At 41.5% G+C, this 16741-nt stretch overlaps 2 protein-coding genes across 5 annotated transcripts in view; one reads left to right on the forward strand and one right to left on the reverse strand.

The window, feature by feature from the left end:
• The window catches only part of LMNTD2 (lamin tail domain containing 2), a 62934-nt gene extending 54324 nt beyond the window's left edge, over positions 1-8610 (forward strand). For 2 of the 4 annotated variants that reach the window (XM_079970918.1, XM_079970916.1), the window contains exons 12-15: positions 774-964; positions 1865-2013; positions 3930-4012; positions 8399-8610. In XM_079970918.1, the coding sequence (XP_079827044.1) occupies positions 774-964; positions 1865-2013; positions 3930-4012; positions 8399-8545 (570 nt within the window). In that variant the 3' untranslated portion in view covers positions 8546-8610. Of the gene's footprint in view, positions 1-773; positions 965-1821; positions 2014-3929; positions 4013-8398 lie in introns of those variants that run through there. The other 2 variants (XM_079970917.1, XM_079970919.1) reach the window with 2 other exon arrangements.
• A 2928-nt stretch (positions 8611-11538) lies between these two features.
• Positions 11539-16741, reverse strand: part of LRRC56 (leucine rich repeat containing 56) — a 33530-nt gene continuing 28327 nt past the window's right edge. The window contains exons 11-13 of the mRNA XM_079950081.1: positions 14964-15162; positions 13486-13865; positions 11539-11919 (exon numbers count right to left, since the gene is read on the reverse strand). Coding sequence (XP_079806207.1) covers positions 11727-11919; positions 13486-13865; positions 14964-15162 — 772 coding nt within the window. The 3' untranslated portion in view covers positions 11539-11726. The remainder of the gene's footprint in view (positions 11920-13485; positions 13866-14963; positions 15163-16741) is intronic.

Genomic DNA, 16741 nt, shown 5'->3' on the forward strand with positions numbered 1-16741 from the left:
AATCGTAGTCCAACAACACCTGCAGGGCACCACATTGGCTATCCATGACGTAGGGTGGCATTGTATCAGAATAAACTTAAGCATAGATTTGTAATATGAAACAGTATTTGAGTGTGGTGGAGTTCGTGAATATACATGAAATGGCTGTTATGCACACTGTAAACAGTGAGATGTTTATGTGAACCCAAAGTGTGCCTTGGGGTTGGTTTCTGTTGAATGAGGTCACCAAAGACCTATGGCATTTCTGTGACTTAAGGTGTTGTTTACATGGCGAGTGAAGCTGCAATTGGTTTCCCACATCCAGGGAATAGTGTATCTCTGCGTGTTTATTTTATGTGTCAGTTATAGTACCCCTGCCCCGAAGAGAACATCATGTGCAGCCACCAAATGGCATCACAGCTTGTTTGGAGCAGAGCATTAGTAGTTATAAGCCAGCAGCTAAATATTAATGGCCACTTCTAAAATTTTGAATAAATGAATATAAACCTAAGTATGTAATCCTAGATTGTAATTTCTGGATCAACAGCTGATACACATTTATGGCTGTTGGGAATGAAGGACATGCTAAAGGACTTGCATGCCCTGAGGGGAAAGCAGAAGAGGGAATGTCTACCATCCACTTCTGAATAGAACCTGAGAGAATCCGTCCTTTTCTCATGCATTGATATAACAAATTGTCAACTACCATGGGAGCACTGAAAAGCAGTACTGTATTATATAAATGTTGAAGTCTGGTGAATAACTTTATTTTCCTTTCACTTTCATCTTCTAAGATTATCTCACAATATAGAGGTCCTCAGCACTTCATGGCAGCTGCAGATGCCTATAGCGATAATGTGGACCTTTCAGTGGACAAATTTCCCCTCAGTGAAGATGATGAAACTTTTGAGTCCTTGCCTTCGAGGCCAGACGTAGCTTCGTCCCAACGAATTCGTAGAACTTCAGGCATCTTGGTAAACAAAAGGTAGAGATTCAATCTAGGTGTGTGCTGGTGAAAAACAGGTAGAAGGAATGGAGTACAGTCAGTATCATGCAATGGTTTGCACATAACACTAAGCCATGGTTTATTAAACCATAGCTTAGTGTTATGCATGACCCCTTTTGACCCACTTAACTATAGTTTGCTTACTGCATACAAACCACAAGCTGAATGCATTATTTGTTATTGGCTCACAAATCCTGATTTATTTTACATGTTTGGTGTTATATGTGAACCTAGCACCTTTCCTTAACCATGGCTTGTTTGACACTCCCTGTCTTCTATAAATTCACAAAACTAGAAAGGCATGAGGCAAGATTAGCTCAAAAACCAAACAAATGTTGGAGAAACAAGTCATGTTTTGTTTGATTGTCTGTCTGTAAGGCAACTTGTGGTTAACTCACGTTTTGTTAAACAAAGCATGGTTTAAAACAAACTATGGTTTAGTGTTAAGTGCAAATCATAACATTACTATCACACTGCTAATATCAAACTCATGCCCTCTGAAGACTGTGGCTCTGAATCTTTAGATGCCAGCACCGATTTTTAGAACAGTGCAGTCTTGAAAGGTTTGATCTGCCATTTTAATTCAAAATGGCATCCAGTTGTATCCAAAGAGACGAAAACCTGCTCCAGGATCTCAGGAAGTATTATGCAAAATTATGACAGAGGTGTCCAAATATGCTGTGTACAAACAACTTTCCAAAATATAAAGTAGATCAGGTTGATCACTTTCAGTGCCCAGATGCACCAGTGTGAAGTGTTTGCAGCTGCCCTGCAGTTGTTTGAAATGGATAGTGTTGGTTGCAAGGAGCTGATGCTTATTCCGACTCTTTTAACAGGGTGAGCTTCCTCTTGGGTCAATCTTCTTTTTTTCCTGTTCAGGTTCCATGGACACTTTTCTTTTGATTCTGCACAAAGTAGCAAAATGCTGCTTAGTCGTGCCACGGGTATCAGGACGAAAATCAGTGATGCAAGCAGCGAAACTTCCAGCTTATATTCAGTTTCCTCAAAAAGTTTGCTTCCACTCATGGGTATGCAAGTCAACATAAGGATCTCTGTTTTAACTATATCTGTTGTTAAATATAATCTGTGTACTGCTATGTGCATTAAGGAAGAATTTTATGCTGTATTTGTCAAAATAAATAAAAAATAATTTCAGAAGCATAACTTAATTCAATGTATTCATAACTGGAACTAACTACACGTCACATGCAAATGGATGGTATGGAGCCCTGATGCCTTCTTAAAAAAAGAAAAAGGAAAAATAACTCTAGGAGGGAGTGTTTTGAGCAGAGCATCAGCAAAGATAGGTTGGTTGCTTGCTTGCTTGCTTAGCTCTTTCCTGTCCATTATTTCCCAGCTCTGTATCACCTTCTAAGCAGTTCACCACTCCCATTCCCTGCTGCTTTGGCAGACAAATGTGAAGCACAAAAAAGGTAGCTACTGAAAGAGAGAAGCATTCCCTCTTTTTGTCCTCCCTACTCTGTTCAAAATACTTCCTCCCCCCTCCAAACTTTTTTTCCTTTCAGAATGGTGTTGGGCCTCCATTCGGTGTGTGTACACATACCATATAGTTAGCCCATTAGGACAATTCTACACTAGGGACCTAAATACAGTGGTACCTCGGGTTAAGAACTTAATTCGTTCCGGAGGTCTGTTCTTAAGCTGAAACTGTTCTTAACCTGAAGACCACTTTAGCTAATGGGGCCTCCCACTGCCGCCGCTGTGCGATTTTTGTTCTCATCCTGAAGCAAAGTTCTTAACCCGAGGTACTCTTTCTGGGTTAGTGGAGTTTGTAACCTGAAGTATATGTAACCTGAAGCGTCTGTAACCCGAGGTACCAATGTATGGGTAATAAAAATGTTTCCCCTCCCACCTAATATCCTGGAAGCTGAATGGAGGGAGGACAGAAATCTCTCAACATCTCACAAAACACAGCCTCGGGTTCATTTAGTGTATATGCACACTAAGAAACAATACCAATGTGCAGTGAGCAATCTAATTACAGTACCTAAATCTGTGGTCATGGGCACAGTGGCACCCTTGAGGATTTCCCCTGGTGCCCACAAAACCATTGAGCACCCTATTCACTGCCTCCCCGACATGACATGGCAAAGGTGGGTATTCCCCCCCCCCAAAGTACATAGAGCTGAAGGAGGAAGTTTCAAAGAGTGACACTCTTTCCTACTTTCTCGTTCAGTGCAATGTGTTTTTCATGTCTCAGACTGGCAGTGGAGCAATGAAGAGGAAGGAAAGGGGTATGAACTGGAAGACAGCAGAGGAAAAGGAAGTGGCAGGAGGCAGAATGAGAAAGTGAAGTGCCACAGGGGATGAGGGCCAGTGAATGCTGCAGTCTGGGATGGAGATGAAGAGTATCCCAAGGGCCACATAGAGGCACCCAGAGAGCCACATTTGGCCTCTGGGTCTGAGGTTTCCTGCCCCTGCTCTGAATCATTTAGGTCAAGGTTACCTGAAGTGCCCTTATTTTACTGTTAGATATTGTTTTCTAATTGGAAATTGTAAACAACTTTGTGGAAGAAGTTACTCAAAAAGTAGGATATACATTTTTAAATGAACAAGTATGGCTATGTCTCCCTCCCCAATCATTTGATGGTACCAAACACATGAACACATTCTCCCCACCAACATTCCCAGTTGCTCTGTTCTTTCTGCAGTGTGTGGAATCATGTGCTAAGAAGTTAAATGAGGTGTGTGGTAAGACAGGGATAAATTGTGAGCCCTACTTGCTATTGTGTGAGTTCCAAAACACATTGTGCTCAGCCATTGCTCTGTGGGTCTAGATAAAGGTGCTCAATTGTTTATGATTCTTCTAAAGTGGGGAAGGGATGTTTTAGACACCATCTTCAGTTTAGATTAAATTGCAAAGTGCATGTGGGGGCGAATTTTAGTGCTAATAAGGCACTCTGCTTTTATTGTTCTTTGGCAGAAAAGAATAGCAGTTCTTCAACCAGCGAGGGAGATTTTGCTTTTCAGACATGGCAGCCTCAAATTATGGAACCAGAAGCTAGAGTAAGTATGTTCATTAGTAACAAATACATGGAGAGGTTAGTGGCCTCCCCAGAGTCATACTGTAAATGCTGTGTAGGCACCTCTGAGCCCAAGGTTGCTGGATAATCAGACATTGGAATAAAGAAACAGGAAACAGAGGTTTCCTTCTTCAAAGCATAGTACAAGTACAACTAGCAGAAAGTGCCCAGCGCTGTCTGGGAATTCTAAGAAACCCAAACATATTGTGATTTTTAAATGGATAGTATGATTTGTGAGTTTGGCTGCTGTGCGTGCCCCCCCCCCCCCCCCGATGCAGGACTCAATGCATCCAATGGTATCCAAACATAGACAAAATATACCTCTTCCACCTTAGGAGATCTCATTTGCAACTATCACACCAAATTGGATGAAGGCATGTCAAAGTCATTTTCGGTCTGCCCTCTTGATTCAAAATTGTGTCCAGCCTCCAAACATAGAGCAGAATGACCATCTCCATCTTGGAACCAAATTGGGGGTCAATAACTTCAAATCATCCAAATTGGCATAGTTTGGACTCATGATACTAAATTGGCCAAAGTGACATCAAATTGGGCAACAATATCTTCAGGGGTGTCCACATTGGCACTGTTTGGACCCATAACCAAAACTGAGTGAAGTCACATCAAAGTCACATTTTGGTCCACTGTCTTGATTCAAAATAGCACCCAGCATCAAAACATAGATGAAGTTCGCTGCTTCCTCCCTCAGGAAATCTCATGCTGAGTTGGCCAATGTCTTCACAGGCATCCACATTGGCACAAGTTGGCCTGCCATGCCAAATTTGCTAAATAGTGAAATGATATATTCCGAGGTGTCCAAATTGGTGCAGGTTGGACACATCACACCAAAAACTGGACAACGACACGCCCAAGTCACATTTCAGTCTGCCATCTTGATTCAAAATGGCAGTCGGTGGCCCAACATCAATGAAAATTGCTGCCCCCACTTCAGCAGCCCTCATGTAGAGTTTGAAATAAGCATAGTTTGGACCTGTCCCACCAAAAATTGGGCAGTCATGCCAAAGACATGTTTCAGTCTGCCAACGTCCAATCAATGGCAGCTGATGTCAAACATTGATGAAGACTGCCACCCCCACTTTAGGAACCCTCATGACAAATTTGTAAACAATATCTTGAGACGCATCATATAGGAAACTTTCCAAAATATACAGTAGATAAATTAGTACTAAAACAGTTTTTTAAAATAAAGAATAAAAAAAGCAATATAGCATGTCACACCACAATAATGCTATAATGCTTTTTAAAAAGTTTAAAAGCATTCTGGCCACTGGCATTTTTGCAGCAGGTTTAATGGCAATGACCAGAAAGCTTCTTATTTCTTTATTTTTAGACAGCATTATGGTGTTAAGCACACTAACATTATTTTGTTTTTTTAAAAAAACAGCTGAAAAAACTTTAGCTCTGGTTAAGAGATCAATTAAATAGCATAAACAGGGTGATAAAAGGCACGTAACGCAAAGGTTATGGTGAATGTATGCAGAGTTTTGACAAGTTCACCTGCACAATAGATCTCTGCCCATCTAACCCCTGCCTCTTTAAAAAGCTAGAAGTAGCACCAAGGGCATGTACACCTAGTGAGACTGTGCTCTTATTTTGGAAAAAAACCCAAAACAGACTTTCTACAGTCTGAGAAATGATGGAAGAACCAAAAAGGGATGGTGTTGGATAGATTCCTCATAAAAAGGGAATGAATGAAACATAGCTTAGTATAGACTGTAGAATCATCCAGGGGTTCCTTTAAATAAAAGAGTTGGAGGAGCAGGGGTTAGTTTAGCTATCTGTATAAAAGCTCCTTTGATGATTTGAAGCTTTTAGTGTATTTTTGGTATCTGTGGAAGCCGCCCAGAGTGGCTGGGAAAACCCAGCCAGATGGGCGGGGTACAAATAATAAATTATTATTGTTGGTGGTGGTGGTGGTGGCAGACAGAGGGAGAATTTAGCTCAAGGAGAATAAGTACTTCTGTTCTGCTAACCTGCAAGGGTTGGATGTTTTTAGAAGGAACATCTGGACCTTTTCCAATCCCCATCCTTTGTTTAGCTCTATTCCAGGATAAACTGATAATATAGGCAAGTCCCAAGAGAAAGAATAGGAGAAACAGAAAGAAGAGTACATGGTGGCAGGGTGAATACTTAAGTCTCAACATTGATTCACTGGGCACTTCAGCTGGAAAGCCCTCTTTTTGTGCTAAATTGGAAATCTATTTTCTTTACCTCTTGCTTGCTTAGATACATATCAGTGTGTCTACTTAAATAACAATTTCACAGTGCGCAGCAAATCCCATTAACTCCAAAAAAGATTGAAAGAAGCAGTAGTTATTGCATAGCGTGAGGATAGCAGCGCTATAAGATGACAGCATTTTAACTAGACCCAGGGACTGTGCTAAGGTTAATATGAGTAGGAAGGACAAAGATGCTGGCCCTTATAAACAGCCCCTGCCCCCTAAGTGCCAGTGCCAGTGCCAGACTATGATTATGGAAAAGCACACAGAAAGAGCCACAGTGAATGCTGCTCATGCAAATGCAGTCCTGGAACTGTTTTACATTAAAGGGCAGGAAATATTATAAAATAGGTACATGCAAGCATGCATTCTGGGTTGTAGCCAACTAAGTTTTACTCAGAGTAGACACATTGAAATCAATGGACACAAGAGAGTCATGCCTCTTACTTTCAGTTGGTCAACTCTAAGTAGGACTAGCATTGGATACCTTGGGTTCACATCACGTGAGGGATCAGTTATTATTTTGTGATTACACAAGTAAAAAGTATCCTAGCTGAACCCGCTATAATTTCAAGTCTTCCTACACACCTGCCAGTTCCAAGTTATTAATTCATTAGGTCAGTGTTGATGACCGAAATTATGACTTGCTGTAGCATCCATCTGCAGCAGAGGAAGAGGCGCCTCCCAAAGTCTTGCACATTTTCAGGCCTTGAGTAATTTCCTTTATTTAAAGATGAGGCTTCCTGCTATTACATTCTGTCATTTATGTAGCCCCACAAGTCACATTAAAACCAATGTAAAAAAAAAAGCCTTGCTTGTAATGTGCCTTTTCCAGGAACCTTGAAAATTAGATGAACAGAGAGGCTGTTTGGCAGACCTTATATTAGGAAAAAAATGTTACTGCTAATCCTTAGTGGAGGAATTAAATTGCTCTGCTTCCCTGTCTCCCCCTGCACAACCAGTTAGTATTTTTGTAGAATTAAGGTGGCAATTTTTTCAAAGGCAAATAAATAAATGGCATTTAGATTCCTAACTTCTAGTGAGTTAAGTGGATGTTTTTGCCTCTAGCTTGTGTCACAGGTCTGTTGTGCGACTTTGACAAATATGTTCCTCTTTTCTCTGCCAAATTTGAAAAAGGAGAAATCTTTATCCTCCTTTGGGCAGAGGTCTTGGATATATTTAAGAGTGGGAAAGGCTTTGATACTTTCAACACTTCCACAAAAGGGCAGATGTTAATAGATTTCACTGCCGCTAACACATCATACATATGGAGCATTCATCCTATAATAACAGGTTATGGACTGTGCTTGCTGATTTGAGTAGTATGCTATACTAAGGTAAAGGTAAAGGACCCCTGGACAGTTAAGTCCAGTCAAAGGTGACTATGGGGTAAAGCACTCATCTCACTTCAGGCCAAAGGAGCCGGCATTTGTCCACAGAGAGCTTTCCAGGTCATGTGGCCAGCATGACTAAACTGCTACTGGTGCAACGGAACATCGTGACAGAAGCACGGAAACAGCATTGCGGCGGACGTGGGTGGTGCTGTGGTCTAAACTACTGAGCTTCTTGGACTTGCCAATTAGAAGGTTGATGGTTTGAATCCCTGGGACGGGGTGAGCTCGCATTGCTCTGCCCCAGCTTCTGCCAACCTAGCAGTTCGAAGCACACCAGTGCAAGTAGATAAATGGTACCGCTGCGGCGGGAAGGGTATGCTGTACTAAAATCACATCCAGGTAACATATGTGCGCTCTCTCTCTCTCTCTCTCTCTCTGTGTGTGACAGATAGAGAGACAGACAGACAGGGATAATGAGGTGCAACACAAGGTTGCTTGATCTGATTCCCCCCTCTCTGTCATGCTTGTGAAGCTCACCTTTTTCTGTTTAGATGACACACCAAAAGTCACAAAACAGCCAACAATGAAACAATCACAACACCAAACAGTGCTATGCCCAAGATTCCTCTTTAGAGTTTCTATGACTGTTACGTGTAATTTAGTTTTAGTAGCAGAGTATTGGGCTTGGATAAAGTGTATAATTATATTTAACAAAGTACTGAAGGCAAACGCCAGCCACACACACCTGCTTTTAAATGCTGCTATCTTTTGGTAACAGCAGTGTCCTTTTTTCAGGAATTCAAGACTACGCTGGATACTACACTTCCCATGGTGTCCCTGATAGGACAGAGGAGTGCTCGCTCAAGATATGGCTTCAAGCATATGACTTACATACCCACTATCACTGATCTGCACTTAAGGAGGTACTGTCCTGCTAGATGACATGCTGATGAATGTCACCAGCAAAGGTGGTTTGCATGGCTTTAAATACACAGCACAACTCTGCAGTTTGCCTGGCATGTATCTTTGTGACTTTCCCTTTCAATTCCGAGGCAGTTCTTTGTGCCAGCTTAACTATCTTGGAAGGCGTAAGACAAGAAGCACCACATTAATGGTGATGGGAAAGGAGGCAGAGAAAAGAAGTAAAGCTACATATTGCTAGGAATTTGGCAGACCCCCCATTATCTTAAATTTAGCAAAGGGGTAGAATTTACCCCTAATTTTTTGAAGTATGAAGGAAAGATGCCAGGCGAGTGAAAAAACTCATGCTGAACCAGTTCAGGAGACTGCTGATAGCATCAATGCCATTAAGAACAGGAGAACTGTTTTTATGTTGTGAACCACTCTCAGGTCTATGGATAGAGGGCAGTATATAAATTTAATAAATAAAATAACTAAGTACCAGTCCATTAAGAACAATTGATCATCCAGATGGTGTCCTTTCCCCCAGCCGTGTATTAAGTTAGCAGAAGACAATAGCAAAGTTGAGAGGGGGAGGTCCCCAGGGTAACAGTGGGGCGTGATGTCAGCACAGGAAGAGAGGGCATCCTTTTGCCACAGACATTTTGGGGTTTCTGGGAAGAAGGGGCAGGAAGTGGGCAGAACAGCAGGCTGTTAGAAAGAGACATGGGGAAGGCGCTTGGGATGCCTCTGAATCCAAGGCTGCACTGCTGGGAAGGACAAGTCCCTCTTGTGATGTAAATGCCATGAACTCTCTCTCTTCATCAAAACCCAGGTGTAGAATAAACCATATTTCATAAAGACACTAGTCTCCACTGCGCCTTGATTTCCCAACAGAAACACAACCTTGGTTAAATGCCAAATCCCCTGAAATCTCTTACTATCGCTTGGCAGAGATTGGGGTGGCCCAAACAATATTGTTAGTTGGCTATGGAGCAACATAAAACTCACACATTAACTGGGGACTAGGAAAATAATTTGGCATTTGGGGCAATCTAGGCATGTCTTTCAACATAGATTACCACATAAAAAGAGACAGATTGGAAGTAAGCCCAGCTGGAAGAAAACATTTGGGAGGATGGCTGCAGTACATCATGGTTTAGGGACAATGCAGCACCTCTCTCCCATATGCTTTTTTCCTATTAAAATTGGATGTGATTGGGTAATTTTGCCCAGAATTCTTGTGCTACTTGGGGGTACTGTGTGTCAGACTTGCTGGTCTCCCCCATACCAAGGGTAGCGAAAGTGGTGCGCTCTAGATGTTGCTGAATTTTAATGCCCACCATTGGCCATGATGAGGGTTGATGAGGGTTGGAGTCTAACATCTGGAGTGCACCATATTGGCTACGCCTGCTCTCTCACCATTTATATACAGAGGATAATTTTAATTATGATTGCAAAGTGAGAGACTGGTGTAATGAAGGAAGCTGGCTTAAATGGTGCATGTTTTGCCAAGGCCAATTTTACACATTTTCTGGGAACGACCATTCTGTGAATTTTGATTTTACTCCTACAATCCCCTGCTCCATTTACTGCAGAAATGCATGCCTTCTAAGGGTGTGAATGTCCCAAATCCTCTTATATTTTTTAAATTTTTTGGCTTCAAAGGACAAGCCGACGATATGGTGTGAACGTTCTTGGTTTCAGCTCCATTATGCATTTCAAACATTCAACTAGAAAGAAATGACCTACAGATTGGGATGCTGCATAATTCATGTATTATAAATAGTCTTCCAGAAAATAATTTAAACAATTACAGTACTTAGTTTCAAAATATTCACAATAATTGTTGAAATATATCTGTCTTGAGTGCCAGTTCATACATAGCTTTTTTTCTACTTGCAAGCAGTCCCAACTGTCCTTGGGATTCGTGTTGACAAATATACAGTGTGAACTTGACTATCACATATGCAGACAGCAGCAATTCCCATGATTGTGGCAGCATGCTTTCTCCTGCTGACATGCTCACAACCACTGCTGCTCGCAACATCTGTGAATGCCTGCTCACGTGTTGACTTTATCCATAAGATGTCATACCTGGGGCCTGGTGGAATTGTTTACATTGTTATGCAAACCAGATCAGATTATACCAGTTCATAGCACTTCATATTGTATTCTAAAGCAGAATAAATGTTATTAAAAGTAGAGTAAGCTCCCTGCAGTGGTTGAATATGTGTGTGTGTCTCTGTGTGTGCGCGCGCAGACGAGCACATGCACGCACACACATATTCTTGTATTCCTTTAAAACTGATCTAGTAAAAAAAAGTTACAGAACATTTGATTGCAAATACATTTGTGGTAAAAACACATGAAAAAGATGAGGTAAAGGAGAGATTGTTGGGAATCAACCTTGTCCACTGCAAATATATTTACAACGGACATCTGGCTTGGAGAAAACACAGCCCACCCAATTCAGGTATATCTGTATGACAGCATTCTGGATGAGCATCAGGAGTTCCTTCCAAGTACAAAAAAAAGTGATGTGCTCAATCCCCCTCTACCAAACTCCTTCTGAACTACTGAGTTTTTCCCTGCTAAAAAGAATAGAGAAGAATGATTTCAAGCAAGATGGAGTGTTTCTACATCGACGTGGAATCCAAGTTCGTGCCTGAATCAGGGATGTGCTTTGAAAGCGAGAGTCCTGCCCAAAGCACACTCAATTCCATTCTACACAGCTTTCCCAGTCTGTTGTATGATTTCACAAGAGGGAATACATCCCTTTGACAGCAGTTGGACACATGGAAGTAGCTGCAGCTGGATACCTGAGGGAATGCTGAAGGATGGTCTGTACCCTCCTCCCATTGGATGAGTCAAAGGGGCCACCCTGGCCATGAGGCCAGGCACGCAGCTGCTGTAAACATCAGGCATACAGTCACTTGAAAGGGCTATGGCGGCACAAGCTTTCATTCCTCCTTTTGCAGAAGCTGCCAAAATGGTTGATAGGGGAGTTGCAGATTCTCCATTCGCAGCAGCAGTTTTGTTTGAGGTCAATCAAATTGTTTATTTAGACTGCTTTGCTTACCTAGGGCACTGCTGTGTTCAGAGATTGCGATGAGTCAGAGAAGCCAGCCTGTGTTGCTCATAGGAAGATGGGAAACACAGAAAGCAGCTGAAAGCGTCTGTGACTTGGCAACAACATACGCACAGCTGCTGAGGGCATTTCCTACAATTTGGGAGTCTTGCTTTGAGCCGTCATTGAGATATTTGGCTTGCTTGGCAAGCTCTGCAGGGCAGCCTTGGCAGTCAGAGGGCGGACCACGTTCAGAACTGCAAGTCCCTCTGGCATTTTTGTGCATGAGCGAACAGCAGGTTGATGAGAGTTGATCATCTTGAGGAGCTTTCTATCTACAGAGGCTCTGAAAACAAGAAACACCAGAGTACAGTGAGTTGGCACAAATATGTTTCAGAGACTAAGCTAGAATTGCATAGTCACTTAAACCTCCTGCGCTGGATGCAACAAAGAGGGATAAAACCTCTTCTGTACCCCCTATGTCCCACCTCATTAGCATGGAGAACAACACACCACTCAGTTACAGAGATACAGTATATAGCATGCAGCTTGGGGGTACCTGTGGACCCATTACTGTCACTGGAAGCACAAGTGGCCTTGGTGGCACAGAGTACCTTCCATCAGCTTTGACTGGTGGCCCAGCTGCAGCCCTCTCTGGACTGGGATAGCCTTGCTTCTGTAGTCTATGATATGATAACCTTTAGGCTAGATTACTGCAATGTGTTTTATCATACATGCAGCTACCTTTGAATATAATTTGTAAACTGCAGCTAGTGCAGAATTCAGAAGCCAGATTGTCAACTGGGAGTAGAAGGCATACAACACTGATCCTGCCCAAAATGCATTGGCTGCCCTGCCCATTAGTTTTTAGCCTCAGTTTGAAGTGCTGGTTTTCATCTACAAAGACTGATGTAACTCAGACCTCAGTACCTTAGAGACTGTCTCTCCTCATATGAGCCTATCCAGAGTCTGTGAATGTGTGGAATGTGGCAACGTGAGAACAGGTCTTTTCAGTGATGGTTATGCAATCTTCTCCCTAGGGAGATATGACTGATGCCATCATTGTTAACTTTTAGGTGCCAGCCAAAGGCATTGTTTACCCTAGCATTTGCTTCTTAACTGGGCTCATATGGCACCTAGCTGTTTTTGGTGTTTGTAATTTAGCTGGGTGGTGTAGGATTCATATCTTTATATAATACTGCAGGATGAGCACTTTGGGTAAATAATGTTGTTTTATTCTTTTGATGTTGTTTTAAATACTTGCCTTTGTATGTTTTTTCCAACTGTGAGTTGCTTTGAGACATTTTACGTAGTAAATTATGGATAAATGTAATAAGAAGAAGAAGAAGAAGAAGAAGAAGAAGAAGAAGAAGAAGAAGAAGGAGAAGAAGAAGAAGAAGTAATAATAAGGGAGAATATGTTGCAAGTGTCAGGTGCAACTTAGCTTGAACTATAGGCTGACGCGTCTGCAAGAGGAAGAGTATATAGAGGAACCTCCAAACCTCCCAGATGGTCCTCCTTGTGCTGACCTGTTGAGACAATTTTTTCTGAAAAGCAGGGTAGATAGATAGATAGATCCATTGTTAATCTATGAAAGGGAGATGTGCAGTGGACAGGTGCTGAAAAGCTGAAGCTAATCTTAGATGCAAGTTGTCAATGAAGCTTCTTGGAACTCATTTTGAGAAGGATAACACCATCCAAAACAGAAAACCAAGCAGTAAGTGTAAGATCAAAAGCCTGCAATCACACTCTTGAGAGAGAGAGTTAGGTATGCTTAAAACCAAAGCCAATGGGTTAAACTTTAAAGCACAGTTCACTCCATCCTGGATGTTATAAAGCAGCCTTTATCCCATGTGGATTTGTTCCAATTGGTTTAGCAATCCTAGTGAAAGAGCTACCTAAGTATCCCAACCTGATGTTTGTTGGTCCAATTGTTGCTGGTCCTGAAACAGGTCTCTTGGTCTGCTTGCTGTCGGGGCCAAAAGTCCTATGCCTCTGACTTAAGATAGACGTATCAGATAAGGAGAAATCAGGTTTTCTGCTGAGACTCTGAACAGTAGTCTTCTCAAACACATTCTGCACTGTATCACTGTTCTGAGTTGATGAAGGCTGTGGCTTCGGTAGAACTGCCTTTTCTGAACTGTGCACTTTCAGGCGTCTAGCTCCAACAAACTCAGTTCTCACTCGCTGTACGAATGCAGGCGAGGGACTTTTTGGAGGAGAGGGTACAATAGAGCGCTTTATAATGGTGGGCAATGAATTTTCCTGGACGTGCAATGAATCTGAAATGCAAAGGGAAAGCACAGCAATTTAGAAGCAGAGCATGTAACTTCACTCCCATCTACTTGAGAGCGTAAATCAGCAAACACAGGTGCTGTAACCTTCCAACAGTTTGAGTTTGACTTCACCCCCAAAGGCAAAGTCCTCCATTGTCTCCTGAGACAGACAGATGTCGACAACAACAATAACAACAACAACAACTGTAGTTAAGAGGCTTTCATGAACTGAGGTGGGTTTAGACCAGGAACTCTTGTTCTTATTAGAATGGCCTGAATTTCCATCTATTTAGCTATGAGAGGTTTCAAAATATTAAAGGACTGATAGTATAATTCAGTGCACGTTTACACAGAAATAAGTCCCACTAAATTGAATGGCACTCACTCCCTATGCAGTGTACACAGAACGTCAGTATGAGTTGAACTCTCCCATCATTCAAGTTACAAAGATTGAATGGGAAAAGCTCTCTGTTCCAAACTATACGTTCTACTTGGTACAGCTTCTGAAGAATCTTGGTGTTTGTTACAAAACCCAATAGTTACTGTGGAAAGTTGGAAAGTAGGCAGGCATTCAATCATGGGAAATCAAAGGAAATCTTGATCTCCTATGGCTTGTAGTAGTTTAAATGATCAGAATTGCTTCTTCCCATGCACCTCCCTGTCATGCTCTATAACTTCTGGTCTCTGGAACCTTGCCATCACAACCTGCTTTCTCTCTCTTTCTTCCTTGCCTTCATATTCTGAAATCGGAAGGCAGGGACAAAAATATTGTAATCTGAATGCAAATAAAATGTTGATATAAGTTAGCATTATTTCTCTTCTGAGCACATACTTCGGGTCTTGTGATTCTTTTAAGCATAGGTATCTCAAATTGAAAGTTTGCTAAAATAATTACTCAAGCCAATCTGTGCTTATTTTGTTAGCCAGAAAAATCCCCGTGTGTGTATCTCAGAAGAAAATGATAGGAAAGATAACTCCATGCACATATTTTTGACAGAGAAAATGGAAATTTGCCAAAGATACATACATATCACAGGAACTTTAGAACTACAAAACCTAAGGCAGGCATATAATTGTTGTTACTTGTCAGTAACAAGGGGTGCATTAATCATTTGGATAATGTACCTGATGATGAAAGACGGGACTGGCAAGAAGAATCTGATGATGTGATTTCCATGATCTCCTCCTGAGTGGCTTCTTTCAGATCTTCATCACAGCTGTCACTCAAGCTGTAGTGTTCCTCCTCCTCACTTAATGTTGGTGTTGTTTTTAGCTCCTGGGGAGAATTTGCCCTTTGGAGAGCTTGTAGGTGCCTGCCAGAAATTTGATGCTAGTAAGTTTGACTTTCTTCCTGCCCTATCCAAACCACATGTTCCAACACATTAAAAAACATAATGCACTATACACCAGAATCTATAGATTTAAGATAATATAATGACCCTATCTAAGTAAGAGTAAAATACTCCATGTTACAATACTCCTTCAGAGACAAGCTTTGACCCTGGCACTGTATTCTCGCAACACTTTTAGATGTTCAGATTTGAGCTTTGGCAAGTCTCTTTTGGGAAGAAATGCCACAAAGAGAAAGCTTCCACCAAAAACTCTTCTGAAAGCTTTGGAACTCACTTCTGGGAGCTGTTCATTTGGCTCCCTCTCATGGCATTATAGAAATGGATGGAGACTATTCTGTACTTTTGAAAATTAGCCCCATTTTATGTGTTTTTATTTTTAGCTTTGATATGAATTTTCATAGGATGGATTCAAGAGGCTTTATTTCGTTGCTTGGTTAACTACTTTTGGAGCAGCATTTGTAAAGCAATTTAAAATTTTTGTGAATAAATTAACACAATTTTTTAAAAATGGGTGTGGGTGTAGGTGTGTGGTCCCATCACACAGATAGACACAGGAACTCCCCATTGCACTTTAATGCTAAATTTGAAACATAGGACAAAAACCCTGAAAGAAAGATTGATGAGATGGAGGAAAAGCCTTGCCTACACCATTCCTTCCAGACATACAGCAATCATGCTGGCACAACAATTTTCCAAGGTGAACAGCAAGGTTGACTGACGGCAACAATGTGAGCCAAAGATGTACAGCAGGGAATGGCTACTTGGTGCCCTCTAGATGTTTACTGCACTATAATGCTCATCATGCCAACTATTGGCCATTCTGGCTGGAGATGATGGGAGTTGTACCCCAACAGTTGGAGGGCGATAGGTTCCCTATTCCCGATGTACAACATAGTCTGCAGGGAATCTCTGTTAGTACAACCTTTGTTTTCCAATCTGTAAAAAGAGACTACCTCATCCGTGGGAAGAACATCTTGACTTAACAGGTGACAAATCAGTTCTGGGAACAGATTACATCAGAATTTAAGTGTGAAGGGCAATTCCTCAGAACTGCCACAAGGTGGCTTAAGTGCTTATCTTATCACAGTGAGAAGAAACAGGCAGAAAACTAAACTTTCATATGCTAATTTAGACAACAGGATAATCTAGTGAGCAAGGCTCCTTAAAAATGGGGTAAATGTGCTGGGTCACAAAAGTTTCCATAGTTCACATGTCTTAAGCTTTGTGTGTGTTTAGAATGGTCTAAGAGATGCAGCATAGAGCATCTTGGAGCAAGACAGGTTTTCTGAAAAGAAGCTAACGGTTGATATTACCAACTTCTTTATTCCATTTGGTATTTTGCAATGTTTATTTAATAATTTTAATCAGAATATATATTTAAATATTTATATTCTGCCCTTCTAGTGCTTATACATCGCTGAGGGTAGATAGCAACAATGAATACTGCTATAAAATCCAATACTATTTAAAAAAAAAACCCCACACAATTAAAAACAGACAGGTGCAACGGATAGAACAGAAAAAGCTGGTAAAAAAAAAG

This window comes from Podarcis cretensis (assembly GCF_951804945.1).
Source record: "Podarcis cretensis genome assembly, chromosome: 1".
Classification (NCBI taxonomy): Eukaryota; Metazoa; Chordata; class Lepidosauria; order Squamata; family Lacertidae; genus Podarcis; species Podarcis cretensis.